General features: G+C 43.8%; 2 protein-coding genes across 4 annotated transcripts; both read left to right on the forward strand.

Moving 5' to 3' along the window:
- Window positions 1-29: 29 nt before the first annotated feature.
- LOC133933030 (CD276 antigen-like) lies at window positions 30-5639 on the forward strand (the record flags this gene model as incomplete). The annotated part of the gene is made up of 8 exons (XM_062379983.1): window positions 30-95; window positions 665-728; window positions 997-1317; window positions 1721-1981; window positions 2795-3094; window positions 3386-3483; window positions 3574-3611; window positions 4295-5639. Coding segments are annotated over 8 exons (1209 nt in total), but the record flags the coding sequence as incomplete, so codon positions are not given.
- A 1687-nt stretch (window positions 5640-7326) lies between these two features.
- Window positions 7327-17471, forward strand: LOC133932462 (NACHT, LRR and PYD domains-containing protein 12-like). Of its 3 annotated transcripts, XM_062379152.1 has the most exons (14): window positions 7327-7460; window positions 7764-7857; window positions 8234-8777; window positions 8842-8979; window positions 9080-9199; window positions 9300-9419; window positions 9520-9639; window positions 9740-9859; window positions 10761-10957; window positions 11186-13118; window positions 13572-13745; window positions 14282-14455; window positions 14836-15009; window positions 16801-17471. In XM_062379152.1, exons 4-14 carry the CDS (start codon window positions 8849-8851, stop codon window positions 16820-16822), a joined length of 3285 nt encoding a protein of 1094 aa, XP_062235136.1. In that variant the 5' UTR covers window positions 7327-7460; window positions 7764-7857; window positions 8234-8777; window positions 8842-8848; the 3' UTR covers window positions 16823-17471. The 3 variants fall into 3 exon arrangements, with proteins under 3 accessions (XP_062235136.1, XP_062235134.1, XP_062235135.1); XM_062379150.1 differs by having other exon boundaries at window positions 7764-8777; XM_062379151.1 differs by having other exon boundaries at window positions 7410-7460; window positions 7764-8979.
- The last annotated feature ends 2416 nt before the right edge of the window (window positions 17472-19887 follow it).

Below are 19887 nucleotides of genomic sequence, written 5' to 3' on the forward strand. Positions count from 1 at the left end.
TTGTTCCACTTTCAGTTCTCACAGGATGAAAGACAGATGTCTGTGTTCAAGTCTCTGGTTGTGGATCCTCATCATGTGGACTCTCACCACAGCAGGTACTGAACTGAGTTCTAATACACATAGAAAAATCACTTTCAACACAGTTTCAATGTTTATCTTTTAAATTAATGTCATTAACATAAATGATTGCATTGCTGCCTTTCCACATATCAAAATAAAAGCACAGCAACGTTTCTGTGAAGACCATATATGCTGCTTATAAACGACGACTTTCAAGTGTGTTAGCATTATAATAAAATGATATACAGAACAAAAATAAAAACAAAGATGTCTGCTGAGTTTAAATGTTTATTCAAACCCGACAAATCAAATTAAAATACAATTTAATTATTCTGTTATTCTGTTGTAAATATAATTGTAATTAAGCTAATACATAATAATTCTGTGTGTGGAAACCAGTAGAAACACTGATGTGTCATAGAGTGGCCAGTGTGGGTCCATCAGCAACAACACGTTATTCCACCATGTCACTGGCTGTTTCTCACTTGTCTGATGTTCTTGGAGCCGAGGGTTTGATTCTCCTTTACTGAGACTTCACAGTAAAATAAGAACTGAACACTGTGGACTTGAACCAGGAGACATGTTGTTTCTGTTCCACATCAAGTCAAAGCTCAACAAAACAACAACCACTTCCGCTGACGACCCTTCACAAAAAAGGTCCCATACAGGTACACTGCTTATGATTACAGGAAACGCAAGTTCACTAATCAGTTACACATTCCACTGCCTCGTGTGGCAGGAGGTTGTTTTTGTGAAAGCAGCTCAGATGAAACTACTGTATGTTAACTGTCAGCAGCCAAACAGACAGACAGTTCCATCAGGAGATTTACATTCACAATCCGTCTGAGAGCAAATGTTCTAATTGCTCTTTAGAAAAATCTTCTATTCACCACAGTTGATCCTGAACTGGTTGTTTTTTCACCCGGTGTCTCACAGATGTTGAGGTCTCCTGTGTTTTAGAGGAGAGCTGCATCTTACCCTGCAGCTTTCAGCCTGGTAAAGAACCAGTCATCCACTGGGTGAAGGTGGATCCAGGAAACACTCGTCTCGTCTCCGACTACAGTGCCAGGCACCAGATTGAACTCCAGGGCGAGCGCTTCAGAGGCCGGACATCGCTGTTCACAGATCAGATCTCCAGAGGAAACGCCTCCATCAGGCTGACGGGGCTGCAGCTTCAGGACCAGGGAAAATACAAGTGCTACACCAGCATCATCACTGGAGGCAACAAGGAGTCATTCATCAACCTGAGAGTAGATGGTAAAGAAACTCACACTGAAAACACAACACAAATACTAGAACTGATATTTGTCTCTTGTTGCTGGTCCCTTGTTTAACATGTGGACTGTTGGGTTGAGTTGAAGCTGATACTGAAGCATTGGACGTCTCGCTGCTTGCCGGCACCATTACCTCTTTGAAACATGGTTAGTCACTAAAGTGCAATGCATCCTGGGACAGGTTGGACGGGGACGGATCCACTCGTTGGAGCTCGGTCTTCAGATGCAGCCCCTGAGTTGAGACACAGCTGATGTCAGCAGCTCCACATATTGGCTCATATGTGACATGTTAAAAAATAAGCACAATAATCAGATTAATGAAGAGCTCCACAGAGCACGAGGCAAAGATGATCAATGAGTTCTAAAAGAGAAATGTTGTCTTGCAGCTCCTGTGCGTCACGTGGACATTGAGCAGGTGGAGGACAGCTTCACCTGCCGCTCAGAGGGGATCTACCCCGAGCCGCAGCTCACCTGGTCCACCAGGCCTCCGTCCAACGTGGACCTTCAGATCCAAACCTCAGTGAAGGAGACGGAGCAGCAGCTCTATGAGATCAGCAGCACAGTGACACTGTCAGACAGAGACTCTGTTCTGATCTGCAGCATCAGCACTCGCAGTGGGAGGAGGAGCGCGCTGTGGTATCAACCCAGTACGTTGAATCTGCTCTATGGAACTGAACCTCTGCTTGTTTCACCTACTGCTGCATATTCATATCTGCTCCTACAGATAACTCACATCTTATATCAATGCTGATTCTCAATCTTTACTTTGTTTGTTTCTCTGTCTGCTGAACAGATTTCCACTAAACTAGTTGTGAGGATGGAACGTGGGCCACAGGTCACTCAGTGGAGCTCAGAATCCACAAGGCCCAACAGTCTCCTTATGAAACCACAGTGAAATTAACCAGGCCCAAGATCTGCACCAAATTTAACTCATAAATATCAGTCCTCTACATTTGTCAGATTGTTTCTTCATCTTCATCAGTTATTCGCAGGGAGATCAATGAAAATGTTGAAAAACAATGTAAATGTGAAAAAACAACAAATCCTGGATCCACACAAACATGTGATGAGTTCTTCTCTGAGCCTGACCCACAACACACCTTCCTGCCAAGGTTCATGGAAATCTGTTCAGTAGTTGTTGTGTAATGTTGCTTAAAGCTTAACAAACAAATGGAACATTGAACAGATCCATTAGTTTTCTTTCTTTAACTTTGGACCTTTCTGGACATTTTCCCTGAGAGGACTGATGTGTGTGAGATGTGGAGCAGCTTGAATTGACTGTTGGTCCTTGGAGGAGATATCAGCTCCACTGAGTGACCTTCTACTTCAGTTCATCATTCCAAGGCCACACCCTCCTCCACATGAATCATTCTGATGATAGAACATGTTCAGAAAGTCTCATCAGAGCCTGAAACCACATTCTGACCACGATGATATTATTTGATCTCTTTTCTTTTCAGCTCTCGTCCATGTGTCACCGAGTGAAACAACAACAACAATCCACTGCACTGCTCCAAACACCAAACCCCCGACACACCTGCTGTGGAAGTTCAACCACAGTCAGATCATTGTGAACCAGACCGGGGTGGACGGCCCCCCCAGGGTCTCAGAGCAGTGGAGGCAGCAGGTGGAGGATGTGTCAGCGTCAGGCAGCCTCACGCTGCACCACTTATCTTCAGATCACCAGGGAACGTTCACCTGTGAACTCAGTAGTGAAGAGGAGACGCTCTTCATCAACAGCTACGTGACGATAGAGGAAGGTAAGATCCCATGAGACCAGAACTGATGATGAAATCCTCAGAGCGACTGTCAGACCTGAGGCTGGTGCAGTGAGTCCTGGTTCCTCCTGGTGGAGCAGATCCCCCAGGGCTCCGTCCTCCAGCTCCTCAGGAGCATCATGTCCACATGTAGTCAGGAGAACACACAGGAACCAGGAGGACACACACACACACACACACACACACACACACACACACACACACACACACACACACACTGAAGACACATCACTGCACTTTGTTGATGCTACAGTTCTTCTCTCTGAATTACAGGTTCTTCAGGTTCAGTTGCAGGAATTGTGGTCGGAGTCCTCGTTGGGTGTGTAGCATTAGGAGCTGGAGCAGTATTATTATACTTTAAAAGACAAAAGGTAAATATTAATATTTACAATAATTCTGCTGTTCATTTATTATGTGTTGTCTCTTCTAATGATTATTTCATTTGAACAAACACAAAACAGAACATCAACAATCTGATGCTACAGACGATACATTTACAGTAAGTTTGCTGTTTATTCTGAAAATTTCAATATTCTGCTCTAAAGAATAACCCTGTTGTCATGGAGATGCTGTAAACAGCAGACACATCCTAAAGCTTCATTATCTGAGAGTTTGTTCAAAAACCATATCGATATTAGACTGAAAGAAAATCTGATACCGATATATCAGCCAATAAATTCATAAAAAATATTAGACAATGATTCCTAAGATGCTGTTATCAAACCCTTACGGCAAAGAAATGTAACTGAGACTTGATATTTTACAGTTTCACCATAAACTGTATTATTAATAACACATATACAAAGAACTTTCATTAAAAAATGTGTATTTATGTAAAATGTATCTATTAGTATCGTTCATTCTGTAAAATGAAAGTTTCTATATCAGCGAACCTGAAGCAGATGTGTCTGTGAACGTCTCAGATAATTTCATCTGTTATTTCTGTCTTTTCCTGGAGGAGAAGTTTGTTTCAGGTTCGTGGAGCAAAAGCAAAAAGCACAAAGAAATGCATGATATAAAAAAAATTAGTTCAATGGATTCAATAAGATTAAGAGAGAAAGAAAATGTCCTGATGTTTGATAGTTTCACATCTTCTGCAGTTTGTGTTTATGACTGATGAAGAATAAAAGTCCAGGAGATTAAGATTTCAGAAGCTCTGAATTTTCTTAATTTTGTTTACAGGTCAGACAATGAAGAAAATAATAAGAACACGAAACATGATAATGAAGGAAGTGCTGTTTGAGACAGACAAAGACAAACAAAAACCTCAGGATGAAGAAGAGGAGCTGAACACGTAGAAGATGAAGACGTCAACTTGGAAACACGAGGAGGTTCCAGATCTTTAGGTGATGAGGTCGACGTCTGGTTCCATGTGAACGAGTCCGACCCGGACAACATCCTGCTGCAGAGTTGCCAACTCTCACACTTTCGCCGTGTGACACACGCTTTTGCATGTTTTCACACGCACCCAACTTCTCATGCCCCAAATTTTTTTGATTTTGGGCCGAGACATGTTCGTTCCTTTTTAAACTCCCCGACGTTAGATGGCGCTAAGGAGCGCATCTGTAACCCTATTCGCTGCATATGTAACGGTGTTAATATGTTGTATGTTGAATCCTGTTCAACGTGGGACTGCAGTCACAGTTTTTGATGTATGTCTTTTATTTTGCCGTATTTGTCTTATTTTGAAAACCCGCAGCGGGAGCTTCTGAGGGATTAAGTGTGGTGCACTTTGTTTTTACCTCAGAACTAGATATGTGGGTAGGTTGTTGCGCTGTCTATTAGTGTTTAAGTTAAGATTAAGATGCATTTATTTGTCCCAAACACAGACACACTCATGCAGGTAGGGAAATGTAACCTCTGCTTTTGACCCATCTGGTGCAGGACACACAGAGCAGTGAGCGACCATGTACGGCGCTCGGGGAGCAGATGTTGGGGGAGTAAGGTGCCTTGCTCAGGGGCACTAGACAGGGTAGGTTCGTCTTTTGTTGTCTCTCCGTGGAGTCGAACCAGAGTCGAACCAGACACCTTCTCTGCCCATAGTCCAAGTTTCTGCCACTAGTCCACCGCCTCTAGCTGCTAACGTTTAATTTAATGTATAAAACTTGTAATATGCAACTTTCAGCTATGTCTTTGCTTCACAGAATGTAACTGCTGCCTTCTTCTTCTGTGAAAGACCAAACGGCTTCAGCCACTGAACCATCAAACCCATTTGAACCCAGCTGCTGGTTTGAGGTGGAGACATAGTGTTGCTCTAAGTCTGTTTTAACTCTGGACAACATCCGGCAGAGACTTGAAAACCAACAGAACCTGAATGAAACAGCTGAGACCAAACTAATCTGACACGTTCAGCAGACTCACAGAACCTGAACCAGGTTAAAGCTGAATTATAATAATTTAAAGCTCTGAAAAGAATGTACTGATTTGTATTTTATATCTGGTACTGTTTTGTATTTGCACATATTTTTACGAAACTTTACTTCATCGACTGTTATGGCACATTTAATATTTTATTAAAATGTATTTATATAAATCTGTGTGGTATCTTTCTGTATTTGACGAATTTAGGATTTTACTCATCAGGGGATGAAAAGCTTAAACACAGAACAGAGGAGGACTGCTCGTGACTTTGGTGAACTTCTATCTTGTCCTCTAGCGCCACCTGCAGTTCTAAGCTTCCATTTATCCACTGAAATCGCTAAATGAATCTTCTCCTCTGGCTCCACCGTGTGGTCACTGGTTGTTCCAACACTTCCTGAGATCTTGTGCTGTTCCTTTATGATCATGAACTTCACCCTTAGTGGAAACACTTGTTTCCTTCAGGAGACAGAATCACTCTTTTCTTTTCTCCTCTTCACTGGATCACTTCCTCCTTGACTTCCAGCCCTCGTCCTCTCACACTGATCATTGGTTCATCTCAACACAGAGAACATGTGACTCTCACTGATCGATGCAATCAGCTGCTTCTACTCTCGATTCATCGCGTGTCATCGATGTTTCTTCTTTTCTCCGACACTTTTCTTTTCGACACATTTTCTTTGGACCACAAATCAAAATAAAATACTAGTTTAATTATTCTTTATTCAGTTGTCAACTTTTGATTAACGAAACAGAACTATGCACCTGGACGGACCCACAAATAATAAAGAGGCAACAAACTCTAGTGTGTGTGTGTGTGTGTGTGTGTGTGTGTGTGTGTGTGTGTGTGCATATGGCTTGATCTCTGCGTACAGCTGCTCTGTCATCCCTCCGTCATCCTGTGGACTCACCACTGGTTGCTGTGGTTTAGACCTGGTTCTTCCTGGATGGTGCTCAGGTGAAGTCCCAGTCTCTTGGCACTGGAATCAAGAAGTGATGAGGAGCCGCTCCCAGTTCAGCCCCTCCTTTCACAGTCACTGGGTAAATCTTCACATCGTGACAGTTTGATTCTGTGTTTCATAAACAAGCCTCGACTCGGCTGACGCTTTGTGAGTCTTCAGTGAACATCTGCATTCTACACACTACACAACACCTTCCTATCTGCCTGTCAGAACCTGAGGCAGCTGCTTGAACTCTGTGTGATGATGAATAAAGATAAGGAGTTATGCTTTAATATGTAAAGTGATGTATGAGAACAAGTTAGAGTCCAGTGTATAGTGTGTCACAGATGTATCACACAACAGGCAGCAGCTCTTATCAGACCTTTTATCCACACAGGTGTGAGACTGAACCACAATGTGACGCACACACATTCTAACAACACTACGCAGCAAAGGTTATTAATAAATCATTTGTGTGAAGGACTTATATCTGAATCAAACTGTTCCTGCTCCCCCCCCCCCCTTTCTTTTATTGTTTAGAGGGAAGTTGCATAAACATCTTCACACAGACCAGCTAAAATGTAATATCCCAACAATCTCCACAGACACACACACACACAGACCCACACATAGATTTCAGTCTCAAATACTTGAGACACACACACACACACACACACACACACACACACAGACACACATGATGTATAAAGACGATGCAACAGAAAACAAACTACTTTATCCCTTGTATCTTAGATTGTTTGTCTTCATTAGGTGTGTGTGTGTGTGTGTGTGTTTGTTGTACAAAAATTTGAGTTTGGACGATAATTGGTTGAGCCCTTATTCACACCTTGTTCTCTATGAAGATATAAACAATAATATGTCATGTTTTTATGTGTGTGTCTCCTCCTCCTCCTCCTCCCCCCCCCACACAGAGCAACTGTCATGTGATTTCTTGTAAATGCAGAGAGGACGAGGAAGTGAAACTTAATGTGTGGTCAGGCGCCATTTTAACAACACAACGCAGAGGGTGAGACAAAGTGCACAGTCCGGTGAGTGTTAACACAACAACATGTTGAATCTATAATTTCACTGTCACAGACTCAGAGTCAGTTTTCTACCTGTGGACTGTAGAGAGAAGAAGAGTCAGGACAAACTTCTGTCCTCACACGGTGACACAAGTGAAGCAGGAAGTGTGTGTGTGTGTGTGTGTGTGTGTGTGTGTGTGTGTGCGTGCGTGCGAGTGTGTGTGTGTGTGTGTGTGCGTGTGTGCGTGCGAGCGAGTGTGTGTGTGTGCTTGTGTGTGTGTCTCCTCCCTCCCCCCCCTCCTCACATAGATATTGTTTGATTTCCAGTGAATGCAGAGAGGAGGAGGAGCAGTAACTAAAGTTGAAGTCAGACTCCATTTTAACAACACAACGCAGACGGTGAAACAACGTTCTGAGTCCGGTGAGTGTTAACACAACAACATGTTGAATCTATCATTTCACTGTCACAGACTCAGAGTCAGTTTTCTACCTGTGGACTAAAGCAGGAAGTGTGTGTTGTGTCGTGTTGTGTTGTGTTGTGTTGTGTTGTGTTGTGTTGTGAGTCGATGGAGTCGGATCCTGTGTGTGTGTCATTTTAACTCTGGGTCCAGACTGTGAGCGTCTGGTGTTGAACTGAACTTGTTGACGAGTCGTTTCCATGATGTTTACATGAGTCTGATGAACTGGATTCAAACCAACACCCAGTGACGTCATGTACTGGTTATCAGGACCTGATCAGAACATGAAGGGGTGGGACCATTCCACTCCTTAGCTCCACCCCTTCTTTACCCCTGTAGCGGAGGTGTGTCCTGTGGGGCCGAGTGGGTGGAGCCGAGGGGCGGGGCTCTACCTGTCCAAACCGGTCCTGACAGATAACTCACTTCAAACGGAGGGGGTACCCAGAATGCCTTGCGTACCACCGGCCACCTGGGAGAGAGATCCATTAATGTAGTATTTCCTCCATTAATAACAATTTAAAAATTACATTAATGACTGTCACATCTTAGTTTAATAATATTTCAATGTTTTATGGTCACTTATGTTTTTTTAGGGTTCCAAACGACCCTAAAAAAACACTATCGTTAGCATACTGGAGTTAGCATGCTAGCTAGATGACTACTGAGAATGTAACGGCTTCTTGAAGAACTGTCCCTAATCTCAGGGGAAGTTCCAACCACAACCCTGTGTGACTCACACACACACACACACACACACACACACACACAGAGTCATGTGATTTCCAGTAAGTGCAGAGGAGGCGGAGCTGCCAATGAAAGTGAAAGTGTTCAGACTGGTTCCAACTTCAAGGAGCAGACGGAGGAGACGTGAAGTCTGAAGCTGGTGAGTTTTCAGCTGCATTTATATTATATGTGTGTGTTTGAGCTCTCACTGTTTTTCTTCTCAGAGTGAAGATGAGTGGATCTGAGGAGAAAGAGGAGAAGAGAGTAGAGTCTCCAGTGTTCAGCTGTGTGTCTCTGAAGAGTGACTGGTCCATGGGAAATCCTCCAGTCTTCAGTAAAGAACCTGGACCCTCACACACAGAGTAAGAGACCTGCTACAAACATGTGAACCTCCAAACTCAATCCTCAGAGAATGAACCAGTGAATGATGTGTTCTGAATAAAAACATGTTTGTGTTTGAAGAGGTCAGGACCACAGACTGAGAGCAGAGTCTCCAGGGTTCAGCTGTCTGTCTCTGAAGAGTGACTGGTCCATGGGAAATCATCCAGTCTTCAGTAATGAACCTGGACCCTCACACACAGAGTAAGAGACCTGCTACAAACATGTGAACCTCCAAACTCAATCCTCAGAGAATGAACCAGTGAATGATGTGTTCTGAATAAAAACATGTTTGTGTTTGCAGAGGTCAGGACCACAGACTGAGAGCAGAGTCTCCAGGGTTCAGCTGTCTGTCTCTGAAGAGTGACTGGTCCATGGGAAATCATCCAGTCTTCAGTAAAGAACCTGGACCCTATCACACAGAGTAAGAGACCTGCTACAAACATGTGAACCTCCAAACTGAATCCTCAGAGAATGAACCAGTGAATGATATGTTCTGAATAAAAACATGTTTGTGTTTGAAGAGGTCAGGACCACAGACTGAGAGCAGAGTCTCCAGGGTTCAGCTGTCTGTCTCTGAAGAGTGACTGGTCCATGGGAAATCCTCCAGTCTTCAGTAAAGAACCTGGACCCTCACACACAGAGTAAGAGACCTGCTACAAACATGTGAACCTCCAAACTCAATCCTCAGAGAATGAACCAGTGAATGATGTGTTCTGAATAAAAACATGTTTGTGTTTGCAGAGGTCAGGACCACAGACTGAGAGCAGAGTCTCCAGGGTTCAGCTGTCTGTCTCTGAAGAGTGACTGGTCCATGGGAAATCATCCAGTCTTCAGTAAAGAACCTGGACCCTCACACACAGAGTAAGAGACCTGCTACAAACATGTGAACCTCCAAACTCAATTTGTTTATTTGGTGGAGGTCACTGCTTGTAGCTCTAAATATGTTTTTCATGTTGGTGTGTTGATGCTGACCACTGAGGTCACTTTGTTCTCATAACATTATCTTAGAAGAAACCACATGAATTGTGGACAAAGGGGGACGGAGTAGCTGCAGGCTGCAGGCTCCAGGGTTTGATATCATAAAGACAGTTAATAAAATACATTTTATTAACTGTCTTTATGATATCAAACCCTGGAGCTTTGTACAAGTCAATGAAAACAAAGTTCATTATATTTGACCCTCAAAGCACTTGAGACCCTTTACTCTGTGACACCCAGCAGCCAGAAGCCCCATGTTTTCAGGCTCTGTCCGTCCAGACCTTTCTCGTGAATGGGATATCTCAAGAACGCCCTGAGGGACTTTCCTCAAATTTGGTAGAAATGTTCTCTTAGACTCACAGGTTGACTGATTAGAATTTGATTTGGGAGGTCGAAGGTCACGGTGGCCTCACGCATCATATTTTGGCCTCTTGAACAGGATGTCCCAAGTCTGTTGTGAGGAAGTTCCTTCACATTTTGACCACTGGTCACTTGGTCTTCAAGATGAACTGTTTAGATTTCAATGGTCAAAGGTCACTGACCTCATGAGTCTGGAAACAATTGGCAGTATTTCTAGTTTGAACCTGTTTGTCTTGTGCTCCTCATGTCTCCATTATTAATCAGTTTAAATGTGCTGAATTAAAATATGAGTTGCCAACTTGTTACTCTGGAGTCTGCCTGACTTCAGATATTTAACTGCAGTCAACTTGAAGCTGTCAATCAATCATGACAAAATGACAACCTGTGACTGTGACATGTGAGTGATCAGGAAATGTCTTCACAGGAGGAGGAGTCATGTTTCTGAGGAGGAGCAGTCGTCCTGCTGTGCTTCGTGTCAGGACGTCCTGAAGGATCCAGTCTCCACCAGCTGTGGACACTGGTTCTGCAGACAGTGCATCACCTCATACTGGGACCAGTCTGGTTCTTCTGGAGACTCCTCCTGTCCCCAGTGTGGAAAAAGATCCAGAAGAGGAGCTGGAGGTCAGACAGCCGGTCAGAGCAGCACTGTACATGTGTCTGCTGATGTCTTCACTTCTGACAACAGCACATGTGGTTTTATTTTGTTCCTTCATACAGCATCAACATTTAACATCGTTAGAAAAGCACAAAGTTCAAAAGCTTTTATTTTCTGTAGTTTTTCTGTATCTGATGAAAACAATCAGCAGATTCTCAGATTCTCTGTCTCTCACATTGTTTCTTGTCTTTCAGCAGATCGTGGTCTGCAGGAGGTTTCAGATGAACATAAGCTCAGTGTGAGGAGGAGATGTGAACATGTGACTGAAGGAAGTGATGAAACAGGAAGTAGAAGCCTCCTCAACAGGATCTACACTGAGCTCCACATCACAGAGGGACAGAGTGAAGAGGTTAATACTCAACATGAGGTGAGGCAGCTTGAGACGGCTTCCAAGATGAAGATCCTCCACGACACTCCCATCAAGGTCCACGACATCTTTAAAGCCTCCACTGACCAGCAGAGCAGCATCAGAGTCGTCCTGACCAACGGCGTCGCTGGCGTTGGAAAAACCTTCTCGGTGCAGAAGTTCACTCTGGACTGGGCAGAGGGTTTAGAGAACCAGGATGTGGGTCTGCTGGCTGTGCTTTCGTTCAGGGAGCTGAACCTGGTGAAGGACCAGCAGCACAGTCTTCTCACGCTGCTCCATGTTTTCCATCCAGCGTTACAGAAGCTCACGGCAGAGACGCTCGCTGTCTGTAAACCTTTGTTCATCTTTGACGGCCTGGATGAAAGCAGACCTTCTCTGGACTTCACCCACAGGGAGCTTGTGTCTGAGGTCACACAGAGGTCATCAGTCAACGTGCTGCTGACAAACCTCATCCGGGGGAATCTGCTTCCCTCGGCTCTCGTCTGGATAACCTCCAGACCTGCGGCGGCCAATCAGATCCCTCCTGCATGTGTTGACAGGGTCACAGAAGTACGAGGCTTCACTGACGCTCAGAAGGAGGAGTACTTCAGGAGGAGATTCAGTGATGAAGAGCTGTGCAGCAGAATCATCTCACACATCAAGACGTCCAGGAGCCTCCACATCATGTGTCAAATCCCAGTCTTCTGCTGGATCAGTGCTACAGTTCTGGAGCACATGTTGACCACAGACCAGAGAGGAGAGCTGCCCAAGACCCTGACTGACCTGTACTCACACTTCCTGCTGGTTCAGACAAAGAGGAAGAACATCAAGTACGGTGAGGGACATGAGACGACTCCACAGCAGCTGATGGAGGCTGACAGGGACATTCTCCTGAAGCTGGGGAGGCTGGCACTTGAACATCTGGAGGAAGGAAACATCATGTTCTACCAAGAAGACCTGGAGCGGTGTGGTCTTAATGTCACAGAGGCCTCGGTGTACTCAGGAGTTTGTACTGAGGTCTTCAGAAGAGAGAGTGTGATCTTCCAGAAATCAGTCTACTGCTTTGTCCATCTGAGCGTTCAAGAGTTTCTGGCTGCAGTCTACATGTTCCACTGTTACACCAAGAGGAACACAGAAGAACTCAACAACTTCTTGGGAACATATGAGGACACAGACAGATACTTCTCCCTTGATGACCTGCTGAAGAAAACCATGAAGAAATCCCTCTTCTTGGGACCATATGAGGACACAGACAGAACCTTCTCCCTGGATGAGCTCCTGAAGAGAACCATGGAGAAATCCCTCACCAGTACAAATGGTCATCTGGACCTGTTTGTTCGCTTCCTTCACGGCCTCAGTCTGGAGTCCAACCAGAGAGTCTTAGGAGGCCTGCTGGGTTGGACAGGGAACAATCCAAAGATCATCCAGAGAGTCTTAGGAGGCCGTCTGGGTCGGACAGGGAACAATCCAGAGATCATCCAGAGAATCATCAACAACCTGAAGGAGATGAAGAGTGATGACATTTCTCCTGACCGAAGCATCAACATCTTCCACTGTCTGACTGAGATGAACGACCACTCAGTTCATCAGCAGATGAAACAGTTCCTGACGTCAGAGAACAAATCAAAGGAGGAACTCTCTGAGATCCACTGCTCAGCTCTGGCCTACATGCTGCAGATGTCTGAGGAGGTTCTGGATGAGTTGAACCTGAAGAAGTTTAACACATCATACCAGGGTCGAATGAGACTGATCCCAGCTGTGAGGAACTGCAGGAAGGCTCGGTGAGTCCAGACATGATCAATAACATGTTCAATCAGTTGTGTGTGTGTGTGTGTGTGTGTGTGTGTGTGTGTGTGTGTGTGTGTGTGTGTGTGTGTGTGTGTGTGTGTGTGTGTGTGTGTGTGTGTGTGTGTGTGTGTGTGTGTGTGTGTGTGTGTGTGTGTGTGTGTGTGTGTGTGTGTGTGTGTGTGTGTGTGTGTGTGTGTGTGTGTGTGTGTGTGTGTGTGTCAGTCTGAATGAACATGTTGTGTGACCTTTGACCACCTGAGTCTAACGAGTTCCTCTGTCAGTCTGAATAAACGCTTGAACCAAATCTGAAAGGATTCTCTTGAGGAGTTTTGAACATGTTAATGAGGCAAAGAGGGGATTTACCAGGGTGAGGGTCACATGATCACGTTTTGTATGAATCTTGTGTTTTCTGATTTTATTCTAACAGATATTTTCTTTAATTACAGACTCAGTAAATGTGGACTCTCAGAGACTCACTGTGAAGTCGTGGCCTCAGCTCTGAGGTCAGACCCCTCACATCTGAGAGAACTGGATCTGAGTGACAACAAGCTGCTGGATTCAGAAGTGAAGCTGCTGTGTTCTGGACTGGAGAGTCCAAACTGTCGACTGGAGACTCTGAGGTCCTTAAATCCTTTCTCACTTTTCAGACTTTCTTTCTTATTGGGTCATTATTTATTTAAATTGTCTCAGTTCTGCTCTGCTCACTGTTCCTCAGTCATCTGTCACTCACCCAGCCTGTCAGTCACGTCCACCTCATCAACTCCATTCACCTGCACTCACCTGCTCCTGATCACTAAGAAAGTGTCAGTAAATAACATGTGGACTGAGGCCGAGCACTCGTCCTCCTCAGGTTTTCAGAATAAGACACATTCTTATTGAAACACGCTGGACAGTTGATAAGTATAGAAACAAACAGGAAGTGACATCAGGAGCCATCCCTACTTTAAACAGTGTTTAATTACACAAACCTGCTCAGTGACCAACACACAGAGAAGAAGCTGATGAATGAAACAATGGTCCAACATGTCTGATCTGATATTTATCTTCAGGTCACAGACTGGACTGAGGTCAGCAGCATGTTGAGAGTCTGTGTTGACATGATGACGATCCACAACAACAGGAGGACACATTCTAATATTCATATTTCTTTATCCAGGTTGAAGAGCTGCAGTCTGTCAGAGATCAGCTGTTCTTCTCTGGCTTCAGCTCTGAGGTCAAACCCCTCTCATCTGATAGAACTGGATCTGAGCTACAACGACCTGCAGGACTCAGGAGTGAAGGAGCTGTGTGGTTTTCTACAGAGTCCAACCTGTCAACTGGAGACTTTGAGGTCAGTTCACTGACTGACTTTTGTAGATCTCATATCTATAAAAACTCATTTATACACAATTTATCTCATTAAATCCTAATTTACCATAATTCCTCTTCATACATAACTTGAATCCATTCGTTAATTAATCTGGGACATTTTAAATATTCAGCTACTTGTTAAAACACTGAGTTTAGTTCTGGATTTCCTAAACTGATCTGCAGGACAGAGACTGGGTCCAAATAATCTATTTGTACTGAATCAGGACTCGTTTTTAGTCCAACATGTCTGATTTCATATTTATCTTCCATGTTATGAGTCTGTGCTGACATGAATATGTGTGTGTTAATTTCACACATGAAGTCAGTTTAATTTACAGTTATGTTTTATTCTTTATCCAGATTGTGGAGCTGCAGTCTGTCAGAGATCAGCTGTTCTTCTCTGGCTTCAGCTCTGAGGTCAAACCCCTCTCATCTCAGAGATCTGGATCTGAGTGTAAACAGGTTGCAGGACTCGGAAGTGAAGGAGTTTCTTGATCTACAGCAGAGTCCAACATGTCGACTGGAGACTCTGAGGTCAGTAGATGGTTGGAGTCAGTCCACGCTGCTTTCATCAGTATGTTACTAAACACAGTCAGTATCACAGATCCAGGGTCTGTGCTACCAAGCAGGATTTGTGGTTATCAGGTTAACTTCAGGTTTAGTTTTTTCAGTTCTACGAAGCTCGTCCACTTCTTAACCAGGTCAATCACCATGGTAACTTCTGATGAACAGCTAACCTGCTCCAGGTTAAGTTGGAGATCAACCAGTATAGAAGCTCCGCCCACTGACCACAGTGACTCTACACTGTTGTGTGGTGCTCACTCTCCTTAAAGGGACGGATAAGGGAAGTTTAAATCAATGCCTGGTTGGTTCAGTTGATCTCTAACTCACCCAGAACATCTCAATGTCTCCAGACTCATCCTGTCTCCAAAACACCAGATGACCTCAGCTTCCTGGAGACAGGTCCATGTGTGTGTCCTCAGAGACAGTGAGACAGTGTGTGTCCTCAGAGACAGTGAGACAGTGTGTGTCCTCAGGGTCAGTGTGACAGTGTGTGTCCTCAGAGACAGTGTGTGTCTCAGAGACCGTGAGAACGTGTGTGTCCTCAGAGACAGAGAGACAGTGTGTGTCTTCTTGTCTTCCACTCGTTTTTCATTAGTAAACTACAGATTCAGATCTCGTGGCCTCGAGTTAATTATCTCGTTCACATGTTATTATGTCGTGGTCACGTGATATATTTTTACCAGATGCCACCAGGGGGCGCTGTAACTTACACATTGACACGATCCAGATGTTTTACCAGCTGTTCTTCCTGCATTTAGCAGCTGTGACTGAGTTTCTTTTATTCTGGATCATGTGTTTGTTTTCCTCTGATTTTTATTATAGAACAGTTTGATCCTGGTTGTGAAATATGAGGCTCTGCTGTCAGTCAAACTGTCCATGCCTGTGATTGGTCACACACAGTAGACTCCGCCCTTTTATGTGCCACTCAGATCTCGATGACGAAAACCTGAGTTAACTTAACGAGTTGATAACCAGCGTCATGTGACCACTTAGCCTGACTGTGTCTGTCAGGTTCAGTTGAGCTGATCTCAGAAAGATCTCCTGGACATGATGAAGTGTCTTCATAGTTCAGGCCTCAGTGTTTCCTCAGTGAAGCTGTGAGAGGACAATGAGGACAGACGTCAGGATTGGACAGAGACACAGAGAGACAACAGTCGGCCAATCAGACGAGCCACAAGCTGCTTGGGATCATGTGATTGAGTTGACGTGAAGACAACAGTTGTTGTTGTTTTCATGTGAACAGGAAGTGAAGCTGGACCACAGCTGACAGCCTCACACGAGGGACAGAGACGGTGTCGTCTTCATCTGATCTGAGACAGTTTGTCCTCTGACTTCATCAGTGAAGAACTGATCAGGTGGATCTTTGTCACAGCTCTGAGATCAGTGGGACTGAAGCCTCTCCTCATCACATGGTAACCAGGAGCTCTTTATACAGAGCAGAGCCTCTGCTGAGGTCCATCTGTCTCCTCTGGTCCCAGTTTGTCAGAAGCAGATGTTCATCAACACACAGTGAAACATGGCTTCACCTGTAACAGCAGTAAATCCACCTCTCAGGTGTCCACTCTGCACTTTGACATGCAGAGGACACACACTGAGCTCTTAGCGTGTTCATTCCAACACGTGAACATGAAGCAGAGAGGAAGCTGCTCCACCTCTGAACAGGACTGAAGTCCCTGCTGCTCTTTCTACTGGATGAGCTGCATCACTGACTCACAGCTGATGAAGTGAGTCTCTGTCACTGATGTCTTCTTCTCTCAACAGGTGGGAGTCTTTGTGGAGCTGAGTGTGAAGAGGACAGTGTGTGTGGACGGAGGCTGAGCTGTGTCCTGAGGATCCAGAACATTTTAAGTGGCACTTAGACCACCTTGTAGTTTTACTTTGCCTTTCTTGATTCTTGTTGTTCTGGGCTTGTTCCCTCATGGTTGATGCACTTATTGTAAATCGCTTTGGATAAAACCGTCAGCTAGAGGAAATGTAATGTAAAGGCAGAGTGGAGACAGAGCTCCAGAGGAATCAGAGGAGGTGGTTGTAATATGTAACTTCACCACTAGATGGCCCTCCACACCAATTGTGATTATTCACATGAAGAATGTGTTTATTGAAATGACACAACACAAGCAGAATATCTAACCCCTCTAAATAGAGTCACATATATGTGTTTAAGTTTCCTTTATTCTGTTCCACCTTTGTCCCTCAGTCTGTCTCCATGTGTGTAGAACCACATTCTGTTTGTTTATGATCTTAAAGTTCCTGGATTCACGTAGCAGCACATCCCAGTCAAAGCCTTTATATTCAGTCTATGAGTCAAACACATGGATCATTTCCTCTGTGACAAACCAGATGTAACGAGAAAAAAAACACGTCAGAGAGAAAAGTTCTGTTTCTACTTGTCTCTGCTTTAATGCTCAATAAACATCCTTCCACCGACTTCACTGGAATCATGACTCAGCTTTTCTTTCCTCTTCAAACAAACTGGTGGAAACATCTCGTCCTTGGTGCAGGTAAAAGAACAAAATCACCAGTTTGACATAATGGAAACAAGCAGAAGAAAAGTGAATGAGACATTTACAGGATGAAGAAGAGTCGATGAAGAGCAGAGCATCTTTAAGTCTCTGAGGAAACTGATTCATAAACATTTTATCATATTTAATAGAAAACTGACCCGAGGACGTTTTATACAAACGTAGATGAAGATTCTTGTTGTTCGTTCTCGACCACCACCTCAGAACAACCACCAGGGGGAGACTGTAGCAGCCTCTGGGAACAGCTGCATGCTGGGAAATAATTGATGATGGGAGGTTCACAGCAGAAACAAGGGACAGAAATTGATGTCCTGAAGACAGTGGACATGTTGGGCCTGTTGTGTTGAACAGTTTGTGTTATTTTGTGGAGACACTTGTCTCAACATGATGTCACTTCATGTTCAAGCCCTTTATTAAGTCAATAATAGATGAGATACTTATTATAGATGTAATTAATTGTAATAGCAGCCCACATTGGTTGATTGGGGTGAAAGTATCTCCTGGTCAACTTGTCAACCCTCATCCAGAAGAACAAGAACTCACGAGATGTTGCTGCGGATCCATGAACTCCTGATTGGGATTCTTCTCATGTTTATACACAACATAACATTTTACAGAATATAAGCTCTATCTCACCTGTGAATGTGTCCTCATCAGCACCTTAATCTACTATTTGTACCTTCTGGTTCGAGGGAAAACTGCATTACGTTGTACTTGTATTACAATAAAATGACAAAGTTGAATCTGACCATTTTATTTTCTCATTGTGAGACGGAACCTTTTCAACATTTTCAGAGATTAATTCATGGAGCCTGATAAAAATCCCGACGTGTAAGAGGATTGATATTAGGGATGTCCCGATACAACTTTTTCACTTCCGATACGATACCGATATTGTAGCCTTGAGTATTGGCCGATACCGATATCAATATGATACGATATAGGCACAAATCATACATATATTTATTCCTTATTTTGTTGTGTGGAATGTTAGAAAAGGCTTGATAAAGTGATGTTACTGTTACTGATGTTGTAGTGATATAACAGAAAACAATAGTCAGCAACAGTAGGTATAGGAAAAACGAAACCCATTTATTATTAACCAATTAGTTACATAAATTTTAACCTTCAACATAAGAGTATTACCTCAACAAATCCAATAAAAACAAAATGTTATATTTAAAGTGCAAAATAACCACTGGTTACCAACATCATTATACAATTGAATAGAATAAATTAAATTTTAAAGTGCAAACAATTCAAGTTCACTTCAGTTATTTTTCTACTGTCAGCATATGTTGGAAACAACTGTGGGCAGGGACAAAAACAACAAAAACAACACAATATTGTCCACTGTCCAACTGCTCTAAGTTAAGAGTTCACACAGCTCCAGTTTCACTGACTGACTGTGCCCAAAACAATTAGTAATTACTCTTAGTAATTACTCTTAGTCTTCACTGAAGAAAGGAGTGTAAACACAATAAACATATCACTCTAATAACAAGAACATAAAACAAATAATAATCAGTCAGTGCTGACTACCCTTACTACTCCTCCTCCTCCTTCTCCACTTTCTGCAGTCCGAGCATAATGTGGAGATTTTTTTTTAAGAAGATAAGCATTTCAGCATGCTGTGCTGTCAGCCTGCTCCTGTGCTCCTCAATGATAATTGACGCTGTGCTGAAGAGCCTTTCACACTCGTGCAGGGAGCACAGAGGAATTTAGCTGCTGTTGCTGCCATGGTGGGGAGTCGAGCTTGGTTTAGGCTCCAGTAGTGTAAAGGGTTGCTCTTCCGTTCAATCGGAGCCTCACAGAAGTAGCTCTCCATTTCACAGATTGCCCCTGTGGTGATCTGGTCAGACGGACCTGCTGCTGTGCTGCTCTGCATGTCATGCACTCAGCTTCCGAAGCATCACGGCCGAGGCGAAAACATGGGTATTTTTTTTTTCGTTCGTCCGTGAACTTACATTTACGTTTAGGCATGGCTGCAGATGTAATGTGCTGTTGTAAACAGCGCACGGAGTGGAAGCGGCAAGGTGCTCAAGGTTGCCAGATTGGAAATGGCAAAATATTGTTCCAAAGGCTCAAAATAGTCGTATTTGGAGGATAATTATCGTGGCTCTGGCAACCCTGAGATCGGTCGCCCAATGACAGACTCTCTCTACAGTCAGCTCGCGCAAGAAGGTGGAACGTAAGGGAACTTGGAAGGCCGAAATAACTAGTAGGCTATGTGAAAGACCCAGAAACAAAAATATGCGACGAGGCAAAAAAAAAAAAAAAAAAAATTATTAATATTTTTTTTGCGACGAGGCAAAATACCGGACCT

The sequence above is a fragment of the Platichthys flesus genome, chromosome 21 (assembly GCF_949316205.1).
Source record: "Platichthys flesus chromosome 21, fPlaFle2.1, whole genome shotgun sequence".
In the NCBI taxonomy this organism is placed as follows: domain Eukaryota; kingdom Metazoa; phylum Chordata; class Actinopteri; order Pleuronectiformes; family Pleuronectidae; genus Platichthys; species Platichthys flesus.